Raw genomic sequence first — 22,950 nt, forward strand, 5'->3', positions numbered from 1 at the left:
GACGTTGTCGATCTGAGTCCTATTAATTTATAACTATAAAATTTGTGTACCTGAATCCAATTCAACATTCCTGTCTATTTCCTCAATCCTACTCCTACCCCACTCCATATTATTTTTCCCATCGTACCCCATTATGCAGTATCCTGATAACCTTTTATGAACAAAGCTATATGGGCTTTGTTATAACATATATAGAAAAAGAAACCACTGAGATTACCCTTTAAAAGTGGGTTTATACCAGTATCATGACTGTGAAGATAGATAGGTCATGAAAAAGGCGAAAATAAGTAATAGTTAATAATTAGGTCTGATGAACGGCAAGAAAATCAAGAGTAACTATTAATAAATAATAAATAAATAATGGCAAAAATTTTAATTTTAAAAATTTATGATATTTTCAGAGCACAATCAAACAGTAACCTTACATATTACATATATCAAAAAGCAAATTTAACTTCAATACCCTGGAATGGACGACGATCTGCGTAGTGCAGTTTTGAGTATATTTCCCTTTGACTTAAGTCTGTAGCTTTTCCTTCATTTTATTCATTCCTGCAGTACAGAATTAAACTGCGTGAATGAGTGGATAATACGGTGGATAATATTCAATGTTTGAATTCATATATCCCATCTACGACGTCCCTTGAAGCACCGTGGAAAATAGTACAAGTACGTTGCTGTTATTTGTTGCTATCTTAACTAAGAAGTTTGTTACTTGCTAACTTAAATTAGCATTGTTTAAAATACATACATTATTATAAAATATTTATAATATGAAATGGCAAAATATGTTTTTCAACAGTTCTTAAAAAATTAAAATATAAATATTATTACATATTTAAGCTGTAATATCTAAGTAATTAGTTGAGCAGTCGTACTGCTCGGTTTTTAATGTCGGTTGAGTAAAGCCGAGTTCGACGTACAGATGTTCGCCTCGGCGCTCTGTGTCGGTAGAGGAGGTAACCTATCATTTGGATAGCGATGACTGATTGATTTCTTATGCGGCGTAATGGCAAGTAAAGTTGCTCCAGAAGTTAAGTTAGAGTTCTGGCCGTTATTCTTTATTGTGTCTCCCACTTTTTGATTTGTGTGGCAAGCGCTTTCATTGCAACGTGTGAGTTTTGTGTCTGCCGCATTTGTTTGCGAAAACAGTGTACGATCATTACACAGGGCAGATATCAATGGCAAATCAAGGTATCTGCTTTGCTCCCGAATAAGCGCAATATCAATGTTGGAAGTAGACGCAGAAGCATCAGAAGAATTGGAGTTACGATTTATACCAGTATCATGATTTGATTTTGTTGATGTATTATGCGGATAGTTTTCGGAAATATTTAATGCGTCACAGCTAACAGTTATACTGGACATGCGATTTTTCTGCATGTTGGCATTTTGAAGCTCTACAGCGCACTGCCCCACGATCACTTTTTGGGATAGTCCAATTGAGTTGTGTTTATTGCTGGAACTAAATGGCAGAGCCGATGTTTGATTTGTGGTTTTTAGAAAACTTAAATCATTTTTAGGCTTGCGTGGAACTTTAAAAATAAAAATATTTTAAAATAAATTAGCAAATATAATTTTAACACGCTTACTTGGAGGGGGCATTGCATCACATTGTGGGGCTCTTAATTTTTTCAATCTACGATCAATGTATGGAGGTGGTGACAATATTTGCGGTGGTGGTAACGGTGGAGGTGGTGGTGGCATACGTCTTCTTCCCTGAAATGGATTTATCGAACCCAAAATATTATCGTCGGAACGAGATCTCGAAAACATTGTGGAAGTGTTTAGTTTAACATTTGATGGAGATATTGGTGGTGGAGGCTCACAAGATGAATACAAACTTGTCATGGAAGTGGGATAAAGAGGCAAATATGTGTTGGGCAGTTGTACATAAGTATCAGACAAATTTTGTGTTGAAGCGAAACGTGAGTGTGATGATATTGACATTGGCAGGTACTCTGTACTGCAATAGTTTTTATGTCCTCTGTATGATCCTCGCTCGCTAGGCTGTTTACGATTCATATGAAAGTGGAGATACGATGGGTGTGGTGGAACCGACATTGGTGGAACCGTATGAGGAAATGAATTGTAATTTGCATCCACATAGTCCTTGTGACTAAAAGCTGCGTCTTTACTTGCATATATTCTATAATCGGGATCTCTATTATACGATTGCTGATATAATTCTAATTGTGTTTTAGACAATCGTGGTGGAGGAGGAGGTGGCGGTGGTGGTTGACGTGGTATTGTTGATGGTGGTGGTGGAAATAATTGACCTGGTTCAATTACTGGCATATAAAGGCAAGTATGCGTTGGCTGTTTGTCTGCATAAGCAATATTCGATAACGATGATTGTTGTATTGCGTAAATGCCTTTATTTTCCAAACCGTAAGGCATTAAAGGAATGCTTATTGTCTTCGGCACAACAATATGCCCACTTGATATGGTTCTCTGTTTCATTGGTGTTACTTTCACATACGATAAGTTTTGACTTAAATTTACGGAGGATTGCGAATCAGTAACAAGATTGCACTGCGGGATGTGATTATATGAAGTGGAGGCAGACATTGTCAATGAATTCGTCGGAGCCGCAAAACTAGGACTTGTATTTTCCTTTACTAAACTCGTATGAGCTTTTAGAACATTTATTTGTGGTCGAGAAGTAATAAACCGTGCTGTTGCTTCTTCTGGTTTATGTGCCCATTTAGATTCATTTCGTATATTGCCCAAACTGTGTGTGGAAAACGAATTGGGTTTAGCATATATGTCAGGAATTGTATGTTTCTCCTTAGTGTATGGCGGTGGATTCTTAAGGGAGTTGGTAGTTTTAGGTGGGACAACCATAAATTCTGTGGGATTTGTTATATTTGTAGTTACTGCAGTTTCAAATGGCACATATGATTTGGGGTATGATAGAATTGATGCTTTAGAGTTTGAAAGTTTGGAACCTTGAATAGAAGAACGATATTTAATTTTTTCTTGGCAAGTCATGTAAGGTGCTGATGTTCTATTATGATTTCTTAAAGGAATGTTTGGATCTTTTAGTACAGTTTTTTCAACTGACTGACTCTCTTCTTTTGACAAATTGCTTAGGATATCATCAAGATCTTCCATAGGTGCCGTGTCTTCATGTCCTTTTATGTATGATTCACCTCTCATAATTAATGGCAATGTCACGTAATCACAGCTAGAACTAAGTTTAGTTGATTCATTTTTTGAGCAATGATGATTGCTTCGACCAACAATTAAATCAGTAAGTTCTTCAGCTGAGAGCAGTGTATGCTTATCATTTGGATCACTACCATCCCCACGAAAAGACTCACTAACGCTTGCACATGAATCGGAACGTAAACGAAAAACATCTTTGTCAATTTTATTTTGAAGCGCTTCTTCATTACCAGAATCGAATTTGTGCTCAGACCCAATAAATTTATTCTTATCCGCTTCCAGCGCTTCATAAGTGCAGTATTTTACAGATTCACAAATGTCAAATGATTGCTCTGTCAATTCACTGGAAGCCATAGTATAAACTCCTGAAGTCTCCGTCGGAGGAGCACCATTTGCTATCGAATATATGTCAACTACACTTTCAGTTTCTTTTGCGTTTGGTAAATTATAGTCAAGCTTAATGTGAGTCAATTCGGATTCACTGACGATAGAGTTTTGTGCTGTGTGACTAAAACTCAACTGCAGACTGCTCGAAGTTGAATTACTTCTTTGTAGGGAATTGTGACAGATAATTGTGCGTGTTGATAAAGATTCTTGAGCATTTAATGGTAATGTTTCTGGCGATAGTGGGACAACTAAAGTTTTGCAACTAGAAGAGCCTTGAGAGTTTCCTTTACGATGCAAACTAGTTGTGTCTTTAGTTTTAGAGGAATTCAAGTATTGATTTTGTATTTTATCTATTGATAAAGTATCCAAATCTTTTTCAAAGCAAACTTCTTGTCGTTCAGGTGTGGGTTGTCTACTAATATTTGATTTTTCAATAAGATGTTCCAACGCCAAACTTTCAGTTGATGCTGCCGTAAAAGTTACTGGTTTATTTATCAAGATCTCTAATTCATCTTCAGAATGTACACGATCGCTAACAACTCCTGATGTAGTATTCGAACTGGTATTAGATATTACAGATATGCGTTGATCGTTATTGTAAGACGAATTTACTTTATGGGACTGACTAAAACACACATTTTGGCTCTTTTGTTGTTCTTCCTGTCGTTTAATAACTTCTTTAAGCCGTGCGGAAAACTTCATATTAAACTGATGTGTTTCCTTGCATAGCATTAATAACATTTTATTTTTTTCATCAGATGTAGCGTAAAGTGTAATTTTCTTCCCTTCGGAACGAATTTCAAATTTTTTCCTCTCAAACGAAAGCTTGGATATACTTGGCCAAAGGAATGTAACTTGTTTCTGTGAATTATCGTCCCCACAAATAATTTTAATTCCTTTAGCATATACGCCAATCCACGAATCTCCAGGACCATTTTCACTTTTTGACCTGCGCATCCGATAGGTATGCGCATTCACAAATTCATTAAGATTGCAGGCTTGTTGAATAAATTGAAGTTTGGCATCCGAAGTGGTCATGCCACGATATTCGCGATGACAATTATGAACAGCTTCAACTGCGAATGCTGTGTGGAAATCAACTGGCAAGTAGTCTTTTAAACAAAAATAATTTTTTATCACTGGTATATTTTTCTTTGATGGAATAATGCAAGTCTGATCTAAACTATGAGCTATTGACGAAATAGATGGTGAATGCGTTAGTGCTTTTATTTGTGTAAAACAATTTTCTCTTCGGATTGCAGTCTTAGATAAAGTAGTTTTTGCTGAAGAAATTTTCATATTAATTACCGAAGGATCGGCAACAGATTTTTTAGGCGAGACATTGGTGTCTGATAAATCAGAACCTTCTGCATATTCTTCCTGTTGACATACGATCGAATCTATTGTTTGTTCCTTATCATCTGTTTTAGAAACCATTTCTTTTTCAAAGCATTTATTATTTGTATCTGAATCAACTTCTTTAGCAATAGGTGCATCGCCTAAATCAGCTTGTAGGGCTAAGCCCGCTAATAAAATTATGGACTCTTGGGAATATTGTTCTACTATACTATCTTGTAATACATTGTGCCTTAACTGCAAATAATAATAATGTTTGGATGTTTCATCTTTTAACATAGGTGGTTTCTCGATGTAAAATTGCACACGAAAATATAATTCCAACAGTGGACGTCCATTTGCATCCAGACCCTGAAATTTATACATGTTATTAAGATTATTTGGTATGTAATAAAAAATTATACTCTTACATGGGTGTGTGAGGAGCGCCAACTTTTCGGTCCATATTTTGAAAGTTTGCATTCGGGATCGGTGAATAAATACTCGCCATCTAAAAATATATTCCATTAGTTTTATTATTAAGCTATATAACTAAACAATAATAATTACTTAGCGTACATTTAATTTAAAAAATTAAAGTTAAAACGTCTAAACGATGAACTCAATATTAAGCGATAAATATAAATATGAAAACATAATATTAGGTACACCAATATATCACTGACTTATAAAACCAATATTCAGAATCACAAATTTATTTTTAAGTAGAAGCTCGGCATATATAAAAGCCTCATAAAACGGATCAGTTTAGAATCAGGTTCTGAGCACTATAAACAATGTTTCAAGAACGATCAGGTATACGGTCCCGGACCCACTTGTCAGCCACGATGATCAAGTACTGTTCACCACCCCCTGAAGGGCTACCACAATAACAAATAAAAATAAGAACCTTGGTAAGATACCACAGGTCTTTCTAAAGCTTAAATCGCAAGGACATGAAATGCAGATAACATGAAAGCAATGACACGACGAATACATGCATTAGCATGTGATCCATGTGCATGGATGAAGACAGAGAACCTAACCATCTCAATGCGGTGCATACAAAGGCCAATTGGACTGAAGTTTGTTTATGCAATGCGGCAAAAGAACATATGGGCAACGTTATGAGGGTAGAGCTACAGTTTAGGTACGCATAAGAAATATACGTGTTTATGAGTAACTGTTCTGATCTGTAACTGATCTGAACTGAGCTAGGACACCTCTTGCTACACGTATGAATCATCGTTCGTCTTGAAAAATGTTAGACAGGGGCCTGTTGAGAACCTTGTTGCAGGACAACTTTGGTCTGCAACTGTGTAGAATACTGCAACTGTGTAGAGAGTTTAAAGTCTACATTGTAAAGCTTAGTCTGAAAAGAAGAGACTTGCAACAAACATATTACAGATAATAAAAACGTAATCCAATATACTGAAGTTCTTTTTTCAAATTATCATTGAAAATTCTGAAAGTATATTACTTACCTATTAATACAGCCAAGCCAAAAAGTTCGGTGTCTTGCATTCCTTGAGCAGCGAAGTGTAGACATGTTTGCGTATAAACTTCTCGGACTCGACTCTTTGCATTGACTAGGTAATAAAGAGTTTTGGGTTGTTGATTTCCTAAAAGCCTAAAACAAATAAATAATACAATACATTAAATTATAATCGTGTAAAACTTATTTTTTTTTTTGTTCTACTTACTTTAACGCCAAAAATCGGGAACCAGGAGATAATTGTTCGATTGAAGACGCGCATGCTTCTAGCGGAGCGCTGACAGTGCAAAAAGCTCGCATGCTGCATCATTATTTAAATTACACAAGTCAGTTGTAAATACGTTTCTAAAAGAATAAGGAAATTGTCAGATATTATAGTTGCTTAAGAGTTTATAAAAGATCAATGGGAAATTTGATGTAACTTGTCGTTGAAAACTTCAATAAGTCATAAATGGTTTTAAAAAATACAACTTTTGTTTTTATAGTAATTATATTAGACCTAAGCAGTTTTACTGGGGTGTTATCCAGCATTGGAGTAGTTTATGGCGAGTATTGATAATCCTTGAATGTAGATTAATAGGATGGGGAAGTTGATGCATTTATCTGTAGATAATTTTTAATCAATTGTTCGTAATGCAGTTAAGTTTCACTTATGCTATTGACAGATTAACAACCTAAACTCTTGGTGAAGGTCATTTTAATACATTATTTAGCTAAACCGAAGTAAACTCTGAATTATAAATAGGCTATATACCTCATACATTTATACATCATACATTTATCTCTGTTAACAGGGTTGAAATCTACACGGACGACTACTGAACACAGACATATCCTAGGCAACTGTAAAACAGACGAACTTGCTTTATCTCCGTTAACAGGGTTGAAATCTACACGGACGACTACTGAATACAGACATATCTTAGGCAACTGTAAAACAGACGAACTTGTTAAAGCAGGCAAACTGCTTTCCAAAATTCACTTTTCGGATATTGATATTTCTCTTATAACAGCTAAACTGAAAATCAAGTGCCTAGGGTTAGGAAGGTCTGAGGATGAAATGGTACTCCATTACCTACCGTTAAGTAAGGAAAGGTTCAAAATCATAAGGGTCTCTTTTCTAACTGACTCAATATGGTTTTTATAATTTAAAATTAAGAACATAGCAAAGGTTATACTTGAAGATTCAAGTTAACATTACTTAACGACACAGATAACAATAAAAACCACACTTTAACTCTATAAATATACTATATACCATATATACATTATATATTATACATTCCATAAAATGCAATGTCTATAACAAAGTTTACATTAAACGTTCAAATAATCTCAAATATCATATGAATAATATGAATCATATTGACATATACACAAAGATATACGCATTTATACAACTATATGTGTATATAAACAAATATGTTAAAATGTAATAAAAAAAATGGTACGATAAGTATTTGATTTTTAGCACAAGTATCTATGGAAAAAATATTGAAAATTGAGCAAAGTTAAAATTAAATGTCTACCTTTCAATATAGAATACCGTCTTATAATCCTTATCAAATATATGGAAAAGATATCAATCCTCAATGAGATGCATTTTGCACTTTATAAGAACATTAACTGAATGGTTTCTATTTAGTTAAAGTCAATTGCAAGTATTAATAGATCTGCTATGGTTAGAGTGCTTCACGCTACATGGAACTCAGAACCCGAACAGCTTTTATTCTATTCCATTTTAAAGATAAAGATACTTTTTTGTACAGCGAAAAAATATCAAAATACATAATTATATTTAAAATTGAAATTAGTAAAGCAAATTGTTATGTTGTTATAACCCGAAAGATGCAACAAAACTCACTTTTAAAATTAACATTAGCTTATTCCCGAAGACCACAAAACTTTTTAGAACCCATGCTTTTGACAATTAAAAATCACCAACTAATTATTTTTAATCTTATTCGATACATAAATCACACTCCATACTTTTATTAATTTTTTTTATACAATACTATCTATTTATGTTTGTTAATATGAGTGTAGGTCTATATATATATAAAATATAAATAGCAAAAGGATTTCTAATTTTTACAGTTTATTTCACTAATATTTGTCTATAATTATATATATATATATATATATATTTACATTTTTTTTATATATATGACCATCCACTTAAATTTATTTATATTTATAAGTCTAGTTATATACATTATTAATATTTATTTATTATATTATTATTATAATTACATATAATAATGTATTAATAATATATTTAATATACATAATTATATTTATATAAATTTAAATAGATGATTATCTATATAAAGAAATAAATATAAATTTATTTATTTTATTATATACTTATATATAAATAAATATATGATTATATATGTACAAATAAAGTCATAGATTAGAGAAACAGACACTTGAGTGAACTAAAATCTTATACCATTTATATTTATTAAATGTACACACATATTTAGGGATTTCATTTGCAATGAGCCCCTAAAACGAAACACTGTAGAATGGCGATATTGAGAATATTTCATTTTTTGTGATTTTGTTTTTGCACAATGGAATGTCATACAAAATTTGTTTTTGTAAAATATTTTTGTTGTTTGTTTTTTAGGTTGTTGTATGTAATGTTTTAAAAGCCGAAAAAAGGAATTGGAATTAAAACCAAAAAAGAGACAAGGAAGACACATTTTAAAGCCGACTTAACATGTCTAACATGTTTCCATGTTTCCACATATGCGTACACACACATAAAGACAGAGGATCGCGGAATGGGACATTTGAAAAGGAAAACTTTCAGCGCACAAAATACTTTCGTTGAAAAATGAAAATTTTGAATGTTTTTCCGAAAAACATTTTAAATACATATAGTTTTCGCAATTATAAAGCAAGCCCGAACGTTAGTTAAAATCAAGTCAAGTTAACAATTTCACCAATCTTACCATTGGGTAAATTCTTTAGGCCACGCAGTTTTTATTTTTGTTAACTTTTTTGTATGGGAGCTATGATTTTGGTAGGAGAGCACATTCAACTTTTGAAGACGCTTGTTTTACGGAAAATCTCATATGCAAAGCCAAATAGTATGCTTACTGGAGCAAGGTAAACAAACGCCATTCCATTTAAAATGGTAACACGCTACCTTGGCGAACAAATCTCACGATCCATTTGCCTGGCGTTCCATTGCTCATTGCGATCGCCACGATAATTTAGCTTGTTAATACAAAATCTTTCAATAAGTCCAAATACACACACGCACGCACACATATATGAATATGAATATGAATATATACAAATGTGTTCAGATCTTTCGAAATTATCTACAAAAATGCACAAATATTTTAATTCAACTAACTTTTATTGTAGTTTGTAGTTAAAACAAATTAATTAAGGTGTGTTTTGTTGGTTGTCGGAATTTGTTGTAAATCTCATAGATATATATTTTTGATTTTCAATAAAACTTATGCACCTATTTGAGTATTTACCACAATTTAAAGTAACACATAATATCACGGCTTTAATAGAGAATTCCTTTAATATGCAATTTAAAATTTATATCACAAAAATAACTTCTTAAATACAAAACATGACACCGCTTGCTTTCTGAAACACATAGAAAACCAGACTGACTTGTTGATTTTAGAATAATTTAATATTCTCTCATATTTTTATCTCAAAATAAATTCTTTCAAGCCAAGACCAGAGATATCGGAGTCAAGTGTATAATATTTCTCTCCGCACATGAAGTATACATACACATTCCTGTTTTACATTCTCCATTCAAGTATTGACAAATTTACATGTTCCTCTGCTTGGGAAATGTGACCAGCGCCAACTTGGCCTCACGACCAACGAAACGAATTGGAAATGGAACTGATCGAAACGAAATTAATTCGCCGTACCAAGATTACACAAATATTGTATGCATGAGCATTTTTGTTACACAAAAAACAAAAATGTGACATATAGAACCTTTGGAAAAGCGAAGTTAATGCAGGCGTTCTCGTGTAAAGAATGTGGAAGGAAAGAAACTTGTTTTTATATATATATTCAAATATTTTATTTTCATTACTGTAAAAAAATAAACAAATCTTATTCGACACTAGGTTGTTTTGATTTAAAACTAAAGTGGAATGGAGCAACAAAAGTACATAGCTTGCTTCAAACATGCTTTGCAATTGAAGAGGAATGAATGGATTAAAGTTTTAAAAAAAATATTAAAAGATGAGGTTTAACGAAACCTCTCCTCGTAACTAGGAATAAAAAGGCAATAAATTTATTTATTGTATATAAAAGTAACCTTTTAATTCTATTAAATGAAATTAGATTTTATGCGAGAAACATATTAAACAAAACTTTGTTTATCCTTTAGAAAACAATAAAAGCATAATAATAATAAACTTGCACCATGTTATGTACTTAATATAATACAATATATTATAAATCATAAATAAATTATATAAAATTAAAAATAAATTATAAATATGTAACGAGTTTACATTTACATTTATGAATACTAACAAAATCATCGAAACCCGTACAATCACATGCAAAATTCTGCAAATCCATATGAACTTATAGATGTCAGGTCGGAATCTAGAGATGTATTTCGGTTGAATATTTTCGATGTATTTAAAAAAAATGTTAATCTTATTATAAAGCAATTAAGCATTAATAATAAATATATAATATATAAGCATATAGTAGTTCTTCAATTCGTTTTAAATTGAAAGAAGGGGCACTGAAAAAGTTCACAAAAATCCATACAAATTTATAGTTGCCGGGCACGAAACCGGAACTGTACTTCGAATGGGTGCTTTCGGATCATTTCTGTAATTGAAAAAAAAATTATTTTAATAAACAACAGTGTTAAAACAGTTTCTAGTAATCCATACAATATATATTTATATATTGTATATATATATATATTATATATATTATATATATTATATTATATATTATATATATTTATATATAAATTAATACAAAGCTATATGAATTCATAAAACTTCATAGAGATTTATACGAATTTATGGAATATATTATATTTTGAAATACAAATAAATCTGTATAAATTTATGCTGATCTATGGAAATTTTACGGAAGTTCGTACAAATTTATTGGAGTCTATTAAAATTAATATAATTTAATGCAAATTAATGCAAATCTATACTAATCTATATAAATCTCTACAAAATCTTATAAATCCATAAAAATCCAATCAAATTATTTACGAATTCATAAATATTGTACATAGAAATTTACACAGATCCAAGAAAATTCCGAAACGGTTTATTGCCCAAAGGAAAAAAAATGAGAATGGGAAAAATTAATTTTTTGCCAAAGTAAGGCTAGTCAAAGAGTTTGAAATATGAATAACGATATAATAAAATAATTTATCTTGCAAAGAGTTTACGAATAATTTATCGAACACAGTATCGTTTGCCTACTCTTACCAAAAAAAAAAAAACAATCCGGGCCAGATCTTATTTTCGGAACCGCTTGTCTTCATTACGGTTCTGTTTAAATAGCCAATCACACTTTTTCAAATACAGAGAAGCTACCCAAACTACAAAAACAACAATAGAGAAATAATGATATACATCGGTTATAAGGGACGAAAGTGATTTTTTCTAAAAAAATAACGTTCCTCAAAGATGTAAACATAATAGTTAGTGGTGGAGACCCGGTGTTACAAATAGCAACGAATGAAAGCGGTCTGTGTATTTTAATTCGTCGAAATTTACTGGATTATACTTGAAAAGGTTTTCACAAATATTAATTTTTAGTAATTAATTTTTTAGTAAAGTAATTACTTTTCTGATATTATTGATGTTGGTTTCCCACGGTAGAAAATCGAAGTTAACAATAAGTTTAGTGAAGAAATATTTATTAATTTTGATCGACAATGAATAAAGATGGAAATATCCTTCAAGATGTGAAATATAAAGCTTACTTATTGAAATATACTTGCTGTACTATAACTGTTATGAGTTTATATATATATATTGGATCCATATTGTAATATTAATTGAACCAAAACTTATGCAAACAAAAAAAAAGAAAAATGAAAATGAAAACTACGGCAGAAATGAAATATTAATTTAAAATGGTAATTCGAGTTTAAAAATTATTCGACGTTAATTGATTAGAGAACCAGCCAGCCATCATCGTATTACAATGTCAGCGTACTATAAAGAAGAAAATCAGGTATTGTGAATACACATGGAGCCACGCTTGCACCAGCAGGATTAGTGTTGTCATTTTTCGCTTTAAATTCTGTTCCCGTAAATTTGGAACCAAGGCATGAGTATTACGAGTGTATGCTCTGAGAATAGAAGAGTCATTTACGAAACGACATATCACAATTAAATATTCTAATTAATTTTAAGTTTAATCCATCTAAACGCATCTTTCACTTTTTTTTTTTTGCAAGAAAATAATTTCTTTGCTTTTAGACACTTACAGAAGGTTGGAGTATTAATTAAAGGTAGATACGAAATAATTAGGATATGATTAAGAACTTTAAGAATTGTGATTATAATATCTTCAAAATGCAAATTAAAATTTACACTCCCTTGCACTTGAGTTCTTACTCTCATATTTGTAAACTGATTCCTGGCATAGAAATCGCCAATAGAATAGATGGTAGATAGATAGATCATGGAATTTTAACACACTACAAATCAAGTATATAGTCAAGACTGAGCCAATGGTACAATTACCTCCCTTAATGTGTGGCACAAAAAAATATTTTATTATAAGAGTCTTCCCTGTCTGAAGTCTTATTAACTTCGCCAGGCAGGTGTATTCAACACAAGTGTATTCCTACAGTAAAATAAATGCATTTCATTTTCAATTGACCTTCTTAAAATCATTTTATGCAATTTTTTAAAAATTATTATTTTTTATATCACAGTTTCCCTTGTTCACAATCCTGAATATGACCATGCAGCCGCTGCTCAAGTAAAAACTGGCTAGTCATTTGTTGGATACCCGATCATGCTACAATTTGAGTTTAGAAACAGTTATTCAATTCTGTAAACTGAAGCATTAGTTTATTATAATTTAATCCATAACTACATCTCTTTCAGGAAAGTATATTTAAACTGAAAACACTCGCTATTGGCATAACACTTCGGGTAACCGTCAGGTTAAAGAGCTTTTCCGACCTTACAACTACGGCAAGTCAGACTTTCTTAGCATAACAGAGTTAAGCTGTCAAGTCTATAAAGTCAACAAAATGAATCTGTCTGAAAAAAACAAAATATCAGTTCTAGTTGGCAACAAACGGAACCTCAAAGTCTCGTTTTTTCTGCCTGTCTTTGATCTATGTCTGAAGAAGCATAGATCAGTCAGAAGCTATTGTATTTATTTGATGTTAGGAAAACAAAAAATAGACTTAGACATTGTAATATTTTACCCACAAAACAAATGGATTGTGCTGTCTTAACAAATTATAGTGACTAAAGTGTACATATTCGATTACAGAAAAAATATTATAAAAGGTGTGAACTATAGTTATATATGGTCGGTCTGTAGTATATACCAACTATTATCAATTAAACTATTATGAATCAAATTCATGTTTATAATATCTGTTATATTCGCTATATTGCTTCACATCAGTTTTGTATGTGACTAATTGTCTTAGTAAATGTTTTATTATTCGAATAAGTGTTTATACAAAGCTCTCAAGTTACCACATATGTATATATATTTATTATTGTGATTGACGGCAACGATCGCAAATCATGAAATGAAAATAAAACAAGAAAAAATTATTATCTATTATTATCATTTATTATTATTTACTTACTCAACACTTTTCATTTAAACTCAATTGCATACACAATACATTAGAACTTAAAGTATCGTTCGAGTCATTCGAAGCATCGAGAACTTTGATATTCCAGAAAGATTACTACAGAAAATTTGACTCGAGCACAGCAATCCTCGATTCGATAGCATATATTATTATATGTATTGCTCAATAATCTATTCAGGTTGCAGTGCTTTCCGGCTTTAAATAATTTGTTTATAAGGTTAAGTTAGGTTATGCTGGCAGACCAAAGAGCCCACGCGTAGACCATAAACGGCTATTGTAATACTAGATCAAAATTTTAATTTTTAGCGATAGAGTGTATCACTTAGGATGTGCGTGTTATTAGCAAATTTTATTAGAATTTCAACAGAAACCCCTAAGTATTTTTGTCCAGTTCACGAGAGAGAACCGGACAGGCATATGCTCCAAAGTTTCCGTTGCCACCGGCTTTTAGCATTTCCTACAAGCATCGCTGTGAATTAGGTTGTTTATTAGAAAACCGATATAAAATGAAACAGTTCATATTTGTAGCTTTCGAGCAGCTCGAACATATCCGATTTTTTATTGTTTCTGAGGTTTTTCGACTATTAATTGTACATCTTCAGTTCTATATATCACATGTTGGACATCTATGAAATGAATATAGTGATGCTGCCTTGATACAGCCTTGAACATTTGCCAAAGCTTAATAAGCTATTTGATGAGAGGTCTAACAGTTAATCAAGATATTCAAAAAAGGAGATCTCTAGAGTAGTAAGGCGGCGCTGCACATGTGCTAGGCAAAAATGAAGCAGAAGCACTTTATCGTCATCTCCACAACTGCGGCAGATATAATTGAAATGGAGAATCAATCTTCTAGCGTGGTTTTCAAATCCGTCCCATGGTTTTCTTCCCACCGTCGCTTCATCCGTTTTTCTAAATGCTTCTTAAATAATTGAACGTTGTTTATAAAGTAAATACTCATCGTTGTTATGTTTTTTGAATTATATATATTGGATCATTAGAATAATGAAAATAAATATTTTTCAACATATTTGAAAAACAATTTTTACCATAGCAGTGCCATTTATGGGTTCCCACAGATTTTAAGAGCGCTCGAGTATTCCTTGACAACGTGTACCCTTATTTTTGCTTTAGTCCAATTGTTTTCATGTCTCAAGCGCATACACTAATTTGTTTTAATGATTTATGACTTCATTCCATTGGGGTGACAAGGCACATTCATATGAATCTAGGTTAAATTCAAAGTTTGCATGCATTACTTTTCTTACTCTTATCTTTTGCCATTTTAGCTTTGCTAATCTATGCTATTCTGCAAAATTTTTAAACCTTGCATTTGTTGGCTTGAGAACTTATAACTTCTTCCATTGGGAACTTATAACTTCTTAGTTCTTTAGTTTCTTCTTTTCTTTTCTGATTGACTTCCATTTAAATTCTACTCATACACCAATCCCTTCTCTCCCAATTAATCCCCAATACCATCACACAACCCATACCCATACCCAAATCTATGAATTCTTCTTGTAATTCCTTTGATGTTATCGGCTTTATAGATCCCTGTGGGTTATAGCACCAACAGCAGTAGATTCAAGTGGTAGATCCTCCCTGCCATTTTTATAACCTAAATAGAAAGTCGTGGCGGTTAAAGCTCGATTTCTTTGTTATACATATAAGAAAAAATCTACCACTGGTACTTGCTGTCTTAAAAAATTCTTTACGAATATTTAAATACCAGAAATAATTCGAAGAGCACTGATAATGGGTATTTGGCAATACTTGAAACAACTGTACGGTCAGTCAATAATTCAATAAATTTATATAAAAAAAACATTTTTTTGTTGTAATTCACTACTACTCGAAACATCTGTAATAAAAAAAATTTTTTTTAAAAAGTTTGTAAGCTTTTTAAAATCTGGTAGCATTATATTATCGAAAAAAAAAAATAAAACAAAAATGTAATTTTTACTTTTTATATTTGTTGTTGTTGTTGTTATTTGAGTTAGTGCTATTGCGCACTTTTACTCTTTTATGGCTGGGGGGGGGCTTATTCCTACCCCACACTAAACTTTAACTATACTAGAATCATTATCATTTATTTATCTAGTAACTAATGACGGACCGTAGATCAGCATATCTTCCTGTGCGTCCTGAGGTGGACTTAAGGTTTGTTAGGTATTAACCTTTTTTGAATAATTTTAGGACTCTGTCCTTGAAATATTTTTTCACTGAGTCGGTTCTTGGATCTCTATGTAGATCTGTTGTTCTAATATACCAAGGAATCTTAATTAGTCTTCTTAAAGCCAGATTTTGTGCTATCTGTAATTGCTTTATGGCAGTATTTGAGGCTTTGCTGTATGTTACACATCCGTACAGTATTGCTGGCCTATAATAATTATATATATTATATATTATCGAAAAAAAAAAAATAAAACAACAAAAATTTAATTTTTACTTTTTATATTTGTTAATTTTTCAGAAAAAAAAAAATGTAATGACAGTTTTCTTTTTATTTATGCGTTAAACTAATATGTTCGTAAAAATTAATAGCTACATATTATGTATATAAATTTTATGTATTATTTAATAGTTTTGTGTTTTGTATTTAATATTTTAACATGATTTTATTAATGTATTTTTTTATTTTTATTTTTATATAATTTTAATTTTAATTTTACAAGCACTAAGAGTCTGTACATAATATGCTATAAACATTAATTCGTATCTAAACATATCAAGTTATAATTTTTATGAATAATTTTATATATATTTTTATATATATTTAGTTATATATATAGTTATATATACGTACACACACATATATATATTTATTTATATATATATATATTCATATACATATATATAATTATATATATATATATATATATAGTTGTATTTATACTTATTTTAAATAAACATATTTTACTTATAAAAAGATTGATGATATATTATATACATATATTACAAAGACATGGCAAACTTTTTAGCCATTTTATCTTATTAAAATGATTTTATTTATTTTTATCATTATTTTTGTTTTTGTTTTTGTTTGTTTTTATATTCTTTTGTTACATAATTCATACTTCAAATTATTCTCTAATCTAGTTAATGAAGAGAATAACAAGATTACACGAGCCGGATCGGAATATGTCAAATTCAGTGAACATTTGCAATTATTAGTTTTTGCTCAGTTTTAGACAGAGCCAAACTAAATCTAAGCCTTAAGACTTTATTTACTTTATATAATTTATATTTCAATAATTGTATTTTGTATTTTGTATTTTGTATTTTGTATTTCATATTTCGTAATTCATTTCTTAATCATTGGTTTAGGGTTTTTATTTTAGTTTTCAACTATTTATATTTTTTTCATTATGAACTGTTTTTATAATGTAGAATGGATAAAATATTATATTCTTCTATTCATCAAACTATTTTGGCAGTAACTAAAAATTCTCCAAACTTTTCCATATATAATACATACAGTTGTTGTTGGTTAATTGTACTTTGGTAAAACCAAATACATTATTATATATAATTATATATTAAAGTATTATTGGATAAGCTTTAGAGTTTCCAAATTAAAATAAAATAATTCAAAAACTAAAAAAAAAAAAAAATCGCATTCAATTAAAAATCAAAATTCATTGAGGTTGAAATTCTGTGTCTCCAGTTTTAATTGTACATTATGCATAAATGCATATAGTACATAATGATTCTTTTTATTAAACATAAATCTACAATATCAAATATATGTAGTAGTATACATACAAAAAGAAAGCAGTTTTTGGTTGTTGCTTAAATTATGAAGCATCTAAGGCATGTATTTTTGTTTTAATTTGCAAGACAAATATTTTATTTATTTTTATATTCATATGTTTTTTTTTATTCATTTATAGCTTTTCTATTTTTTCTATGTTTTTTTTTTCTGTAATAGTTTAAGAAATGATGTATAAGCATTACCATAAGAATTTATATCGTAAGCAATTAAATTATAAGACCAAAAAATATATCACACAATTTTACTCATTGAGTGGTACCCATAAATTAAAATTTGGTTTTTATTTTTCAATAAAAAAATTATGCAATTTAAATACAAATTAAAGACCACTATATAATAAAATATAAAGTTTTTAAATATATTTATCATTTAATAATCAAATAAATTTTGTTTTGTTTTCTTATCGTGAGATCATATTAAACTTTTGTAGCTTTTTGTTGTAAGAATTTAAACTTAGCATTTACTGTTATTGTTATATTTATATTTTATAGTGTATTTATTAGCACGGAAAGATGTTAAATTTTATAGTAATAAAATAAATTAAATTTACAAATTATCAGACAGATCTAAAAATTTAATAAATACTTCTTAAGAACTTAAAAAAAGTGTTTTTTTTACAACAATAATTTAAAATAAAGCAAATTATATTAATGTTATTTCTACTCTTTATTTTTAATTCAATATATTATTTTTTTTTTGTTTTTTTGTTCTTTTATTCGTATTTTGTTTTACAACTACATTTACTTTTATTCAAGGTTTTTTAATATATATATATATATATATTTATATATATAGTTCTTTATTTCTAATTTACTTAATATTAATGTTGTGAATAAAAGTAATAGCTTAAACCTCCTTAAAAACCTATAATAAATTTTATTCTTAAAACAAGTATATTAAACTACAATTAACATTATCATTATATATACGCCATTGTATTGTGATTTCGTCTTATTAATTTATTAGAGTTAAGATACTATAACTTTAATTTTTTTTTTATTGAATTTGGTTTCTTAAGTGTTTTATTCATCCATATAAATACAAGTATATACACATAATGGAACATTTCCTTTGGAACCTTTAAAGTAGCTTTATATTACTAGAATGTATAAGTGTATTTAGATCGTACCCAAGCATATAATAATATTTACATATCGCATTTTATTTATTTTTTTTTTGTTTTGTTTTTGTTTAATAATTTTAGTCAACTTTGTTAATCATTTAAAATTTTAAGATTTGGACTGTTAGGTTATTTACTCTTCAAATTGGTTGGTTTCGATAAAGTCTTAGTATTCTTTATGTTTTATACTGTCGCAATCACAATCAATAGATGCGCGATTTCAGCGACACGATTTTTCAGATCAGGTGCTGCACGCTCCAAATTTTCGTTGGCAAAATCACAGGACGGAAATATGTGCACTACGTAGGCTGCTTGTTCACTTCCTGGTACTGGAATATTTACGATACCAGCTGCCATTTTTTGTTGGAGGTACGTTATAAAGCCGGTTTGTAAATTGCGGGATTGCTGCAGAACATCGGCATGGTCACGGCCACACGGTAAAGCAAGCAACATACAATGTTCGTTTTCAAACTAATAAAAAAAAACAAGATAATAAATTAATTAAGGGTGTTTCATTAAATTTATTTACAAAAGAATTTATTAAAAACAAAAAATTATAAAATTTAATAAACAAATAAATAAAAATAATAAAAATAATAAAATTTAATAAACAAATAAATAAAAATAGTAAAATTTATTTACAAAAGAATTGATTAAAAACAAAAAATAATAAAATTTAATAAACAAATAAATAAAAATAATAAAATTTAATAAACAAATAAATAAAAATAGTAAAATTTATTTACAAAAGAATTGATTAAAAACAAAAAATAATAAAATTTGATAAACAAATAAATAAAAATAGTAAAATTTATTTACAAAAGAATTGATTAAAAACACAAAAAAAAATATATAAAGAAATCGTATGTATACACAGAATATTTGTAATATTATAAAATATATTTTTAGACATAATTTTAAAAATGTTATAGAATATATATATATATATATATTTATTTTTCAAAACAAAAAATTGGACAAGTATAATTCTTACTCTGCGTCTTAACAGGCTAGACTTTTGACAAGATTTTTGCAGACACTAACTGTTTCACTAACATTTTAATATAAATATCTTGTCAAAGTAGATACACTTAGTTAGTTAGCTTAGCTTAGTTAACTTATATAACATATAATAAGATCGTATTAACAAGAGTAAGATATCTCAAGGTATGATTCTCTTACAATTATAACCTATGCGACAGCTAGTCGGTACAAAAATTGTATATTATAAATATTACAGTGTGTTAAATACATATTGCATACCAGTACATTATGAAAAAAAGTAAAAAAATTTAGATGAATATAGAATAATTACCTGCATCTTCTTGGTTACGCCTTCCAGTTGCGTTTGTTCAAGTCGCATACGTTGAGCTATACGCAAAGGAGGCGTGCTACCATCACTATTGCATGGCAAGGATGCTCGGGCAACGTGGGGATTTCCAAAAACGAAATGCATTTGGACGGCCGCTTGGTCTGTTTTGAGTGCCAGTAATCCCTGCCACATAACTGGATATCGTTGCAGTAGAGTTGGTAATGAATCAGCCTGAGGTGGTGGTGTTGCCTGTGTAGCATGTGCTGATGTGCCAACATGGACATTGCGTCCTGCTACTGGAGACATTGTCGTGGCAAGTTTATCTATAATTGTTGTAGTAGCAGATGGATTTATATGAAAGTCTGTTAAAAAAAAAAAATTGATATTAATTAGAAAAACTAGTAACCAGTACATTAACATCGTAGAGTGCATAATTAAAAATTAATTTCAAATTAAAGATTTATTTATTGTGATGTCATTGTCTACAATCCATATAATACATTTTCAATGTACAATATATAAAACAAATATATTTTTTGTGTAAGCTTTAACAAATGATTATATTTGCAGATCACTTGATTGTTTACTTGCTGGAACTTGATCATATTCATTTCGTTTAGTTGGAATTATTCTTCTCACACTCGATAAGATTTGGTTTTTCGTGCGAGTTTGAAATCTGATTTTTTGATTCTTTGATTCATAATTGATCACACATAAAATAATAATAGCAAACAATAGAGAAAAATATGCTTTACTTTGATTTATTAAAATTTTCTCAACATATAACGATATATATACCTATACATATGTATATAAAATCTTTAAAAATTATATGTACTAACCTGCTACACTCATTCGTTCTTTTTCTCTTTGCTGTTGCTCTTGTTTCCGTTCGCGTTCAATAAGTTTAGCATTCAAATTAGTGGAACACACTGCTGCACTAGATGGAGGAGCCGGTGGTGACTGAACGCTAGGTGCACCAATAAATGTACTACCACCTGATTTAACTGGTGGAGGCACTACCAGGTGTGGACCAACAACTGTATGAGCTGGTGCTGAGCGATGAGCTGGTGGAGGCTCAATTGGTATTTGACGACCTGGCGCTTCATAAAAACCTCGCCCAGGCATCTCTGCAAAATGTGGATGTTGTATACGTGTATTATGTACGTACACTTGTTGAACTTGTGGTGAATCTATTAGAATAATGTAAAATTAATATTTTCACGTAACCAGCTGTTATATAATCATTTACCTGTAGCTCTATCTTGAGGACTTTGTAAATTGTGCGGTACTGCTATAGCACGTGGTATATTACTGGGACGACGCAATTCAAGTGGTGGACTGCTACCAAGAACTTTTTCATCAAATTCAGTGGGACACCGCATCGATTCTTGTGTTCGCAGCAATTGTTGATGATATATCATGAAATGTTCACGTGGCGGTACATTTCGTATAGAACTTGATGTGAAATTCGGTTCACCCTATAAAAAGTGTTATTTATATTATTTTGTAATGAGAACACATTTAAAGTAAGAACAAAAATAAAATAAATTTCATTTTTATTTTTATATTTTAAAATTACCGGAGTTATTGGAGATATCTGCTGGTGAGCAGGTGGCGGACTTTGAGTGGAACGCACACAAGCACTTGGAGAGTTATAACTCCCGATATCATGCTGCGTCCACAGTAGCAAAAATAATTGATCAATCAGTATTTAAAGTTAACATATATATATATTGTATGTATATAATATATATATATGTAATATATATATATATGTAATATATATATATGTAATATATATATATGTAATATATATATATGTAATATATATATATGTAATATATATATGTAATATATATGTAATATATATATATGTAATATATATATATGTAATATATATATATGTAATATATATATATGTAATATATATATATATATATAATTGAATTTTTATAAATATTTTTAGGGAATACTATAAAACTAATTATTAAGTATATGTCGACATTAAATATAAATATCAACATCAAATATCGACAATTAATATCGACATTAAATATCGATAAATATCAACATCAAATATCGACATTAAATATCGATAAACATTGACATTAAATATCGATAAACATCGATAAATATCGACATTAAATATCGATCAATATCGATATTAAGTATCGATCAGTATTTTAGAATTTAATAAACCCATAAATCTACTGTTTTTGCAATATTAAATATAAAATATAAATGTGAATAATTAACAATAGACAATTTTAATAAATAATATAAATTTATTAAATTTAATATAAATTTAATAAATTTAAAAATTTAATAAAAATACTTATTGAGATTAGAAATAAATCGGTATCAAAAGTTTAATGGAACATAATTTGAATTTCGTATTTACCATATTCGCATCAAATGGTGGTACTGGCATGCTAGACGACAGAATTAACGGTGCTACACGGGATTGTCCTTGTGAGCTTATCGGTGGAATAGAACTAGATGCTAA

At 29.7% G+C, this 22,950-nt stretch overlaps 2 protein-coding genes across 7 annotated transcripts in view; both read right to left on the minus strand.

The window, feature by feature from the left end:
* Nucleotides 1-376: 376 nt before the first annotated feature.
* On the minus strand, nt 377-10,216 carry LOC119687236 (protein expanded). 3 transcript variants are annotated; one of them, XM_038101495.1, is made up of 6 exons: nt 10,163-10,216; nt 6,597-6,733; nt 6,378-6,523; nt 5,325-5,404; nt 1,593-5,265; nt 377-1,535 (listed from the first exon to the last, which is right to left on the minus strand). In XM_038101495.1, exons 2-6 carry the CDS (start codon nt 6,686-6,688, stop codon nt 889-891), a joined length of 4,638 nt encoding a protein of 1,545 aa, XP_037957423.1. In that variant the 5' UTR covers nt 6,689-6,733; nt 10,163-10,216; the 3' UTR covers nt 377-888. The 3 variants fall into 3 exon arrangements, with proteins under 3 accessions (XP_037957423.1, XP_037957421.1, XP_037957422.1); XM_038101493.1 differs by lacking the exon at nt 10,163-10,216 and adding an exon at nt 9,892-10,034; XM_038101494.1 differs by lacking the exon at nt 10,163-10,216 and adding an exon at nt 9,762-9,852.
* Nucleotides 10,217-18,823: 8,607 nt separating this feature from the next.
* Nucleotides 18,824-22,950, minus strand: part of LOC119687187 (protein split ends) — a 77,574-nt gene continuing 73,447 nt past the window's right edge. The window contains exons 10-15 of one of the 4 annotated variants that reach the window (XM_038101436.1): nt 22,846-22,946; nt 22,024-22,116; nt 21,694-21,922; nt 21,284-21,634; nt 20,445-20,803; nt 18,824-19,600 (exon numbers count right to left, since the gene is read on the minus strand). In XM_038101436.1, the coding sequence (XP_037957364.1) occupies nt 19,313-19,600; nt 20,445-20,803; nt 21,284-21,634; nt 21,694-21,922; nt 22,024-22,116; nt 22,846-22,946 (1,421 nt within the window). In that variant the 3' untranslated portion in view covers nt 18,824-19,312. Of the gene's footprint in view, nt 19,601-20,444; nt 20,804-20,920; nt 21,132-21,283; nt 21,635-21,693; nt 21,923-22,023; nt 22,117-22,845; nt 22,947-22,950 lie in introns of those variants that run through there. The other 3 variants (XM_038101439.1, XM_038101437.1, XM_038101440.1) reach the window with 3 other exon arrangements.

The sequence above is a fragment of the Teleopsis dalmanni genome, chromosome X (assembly GCF_002237135.1).
Source record: "Teleopsis dalmanni isolate 2A chromosome X, ASM223713v2, whole genome shotgun sequence".
NCBI lineage: Eukaryota > Metazoa > Arthropoda > Insecta > Diptera > Diopsidae > Teleopsis > Teleopsis dalmanni.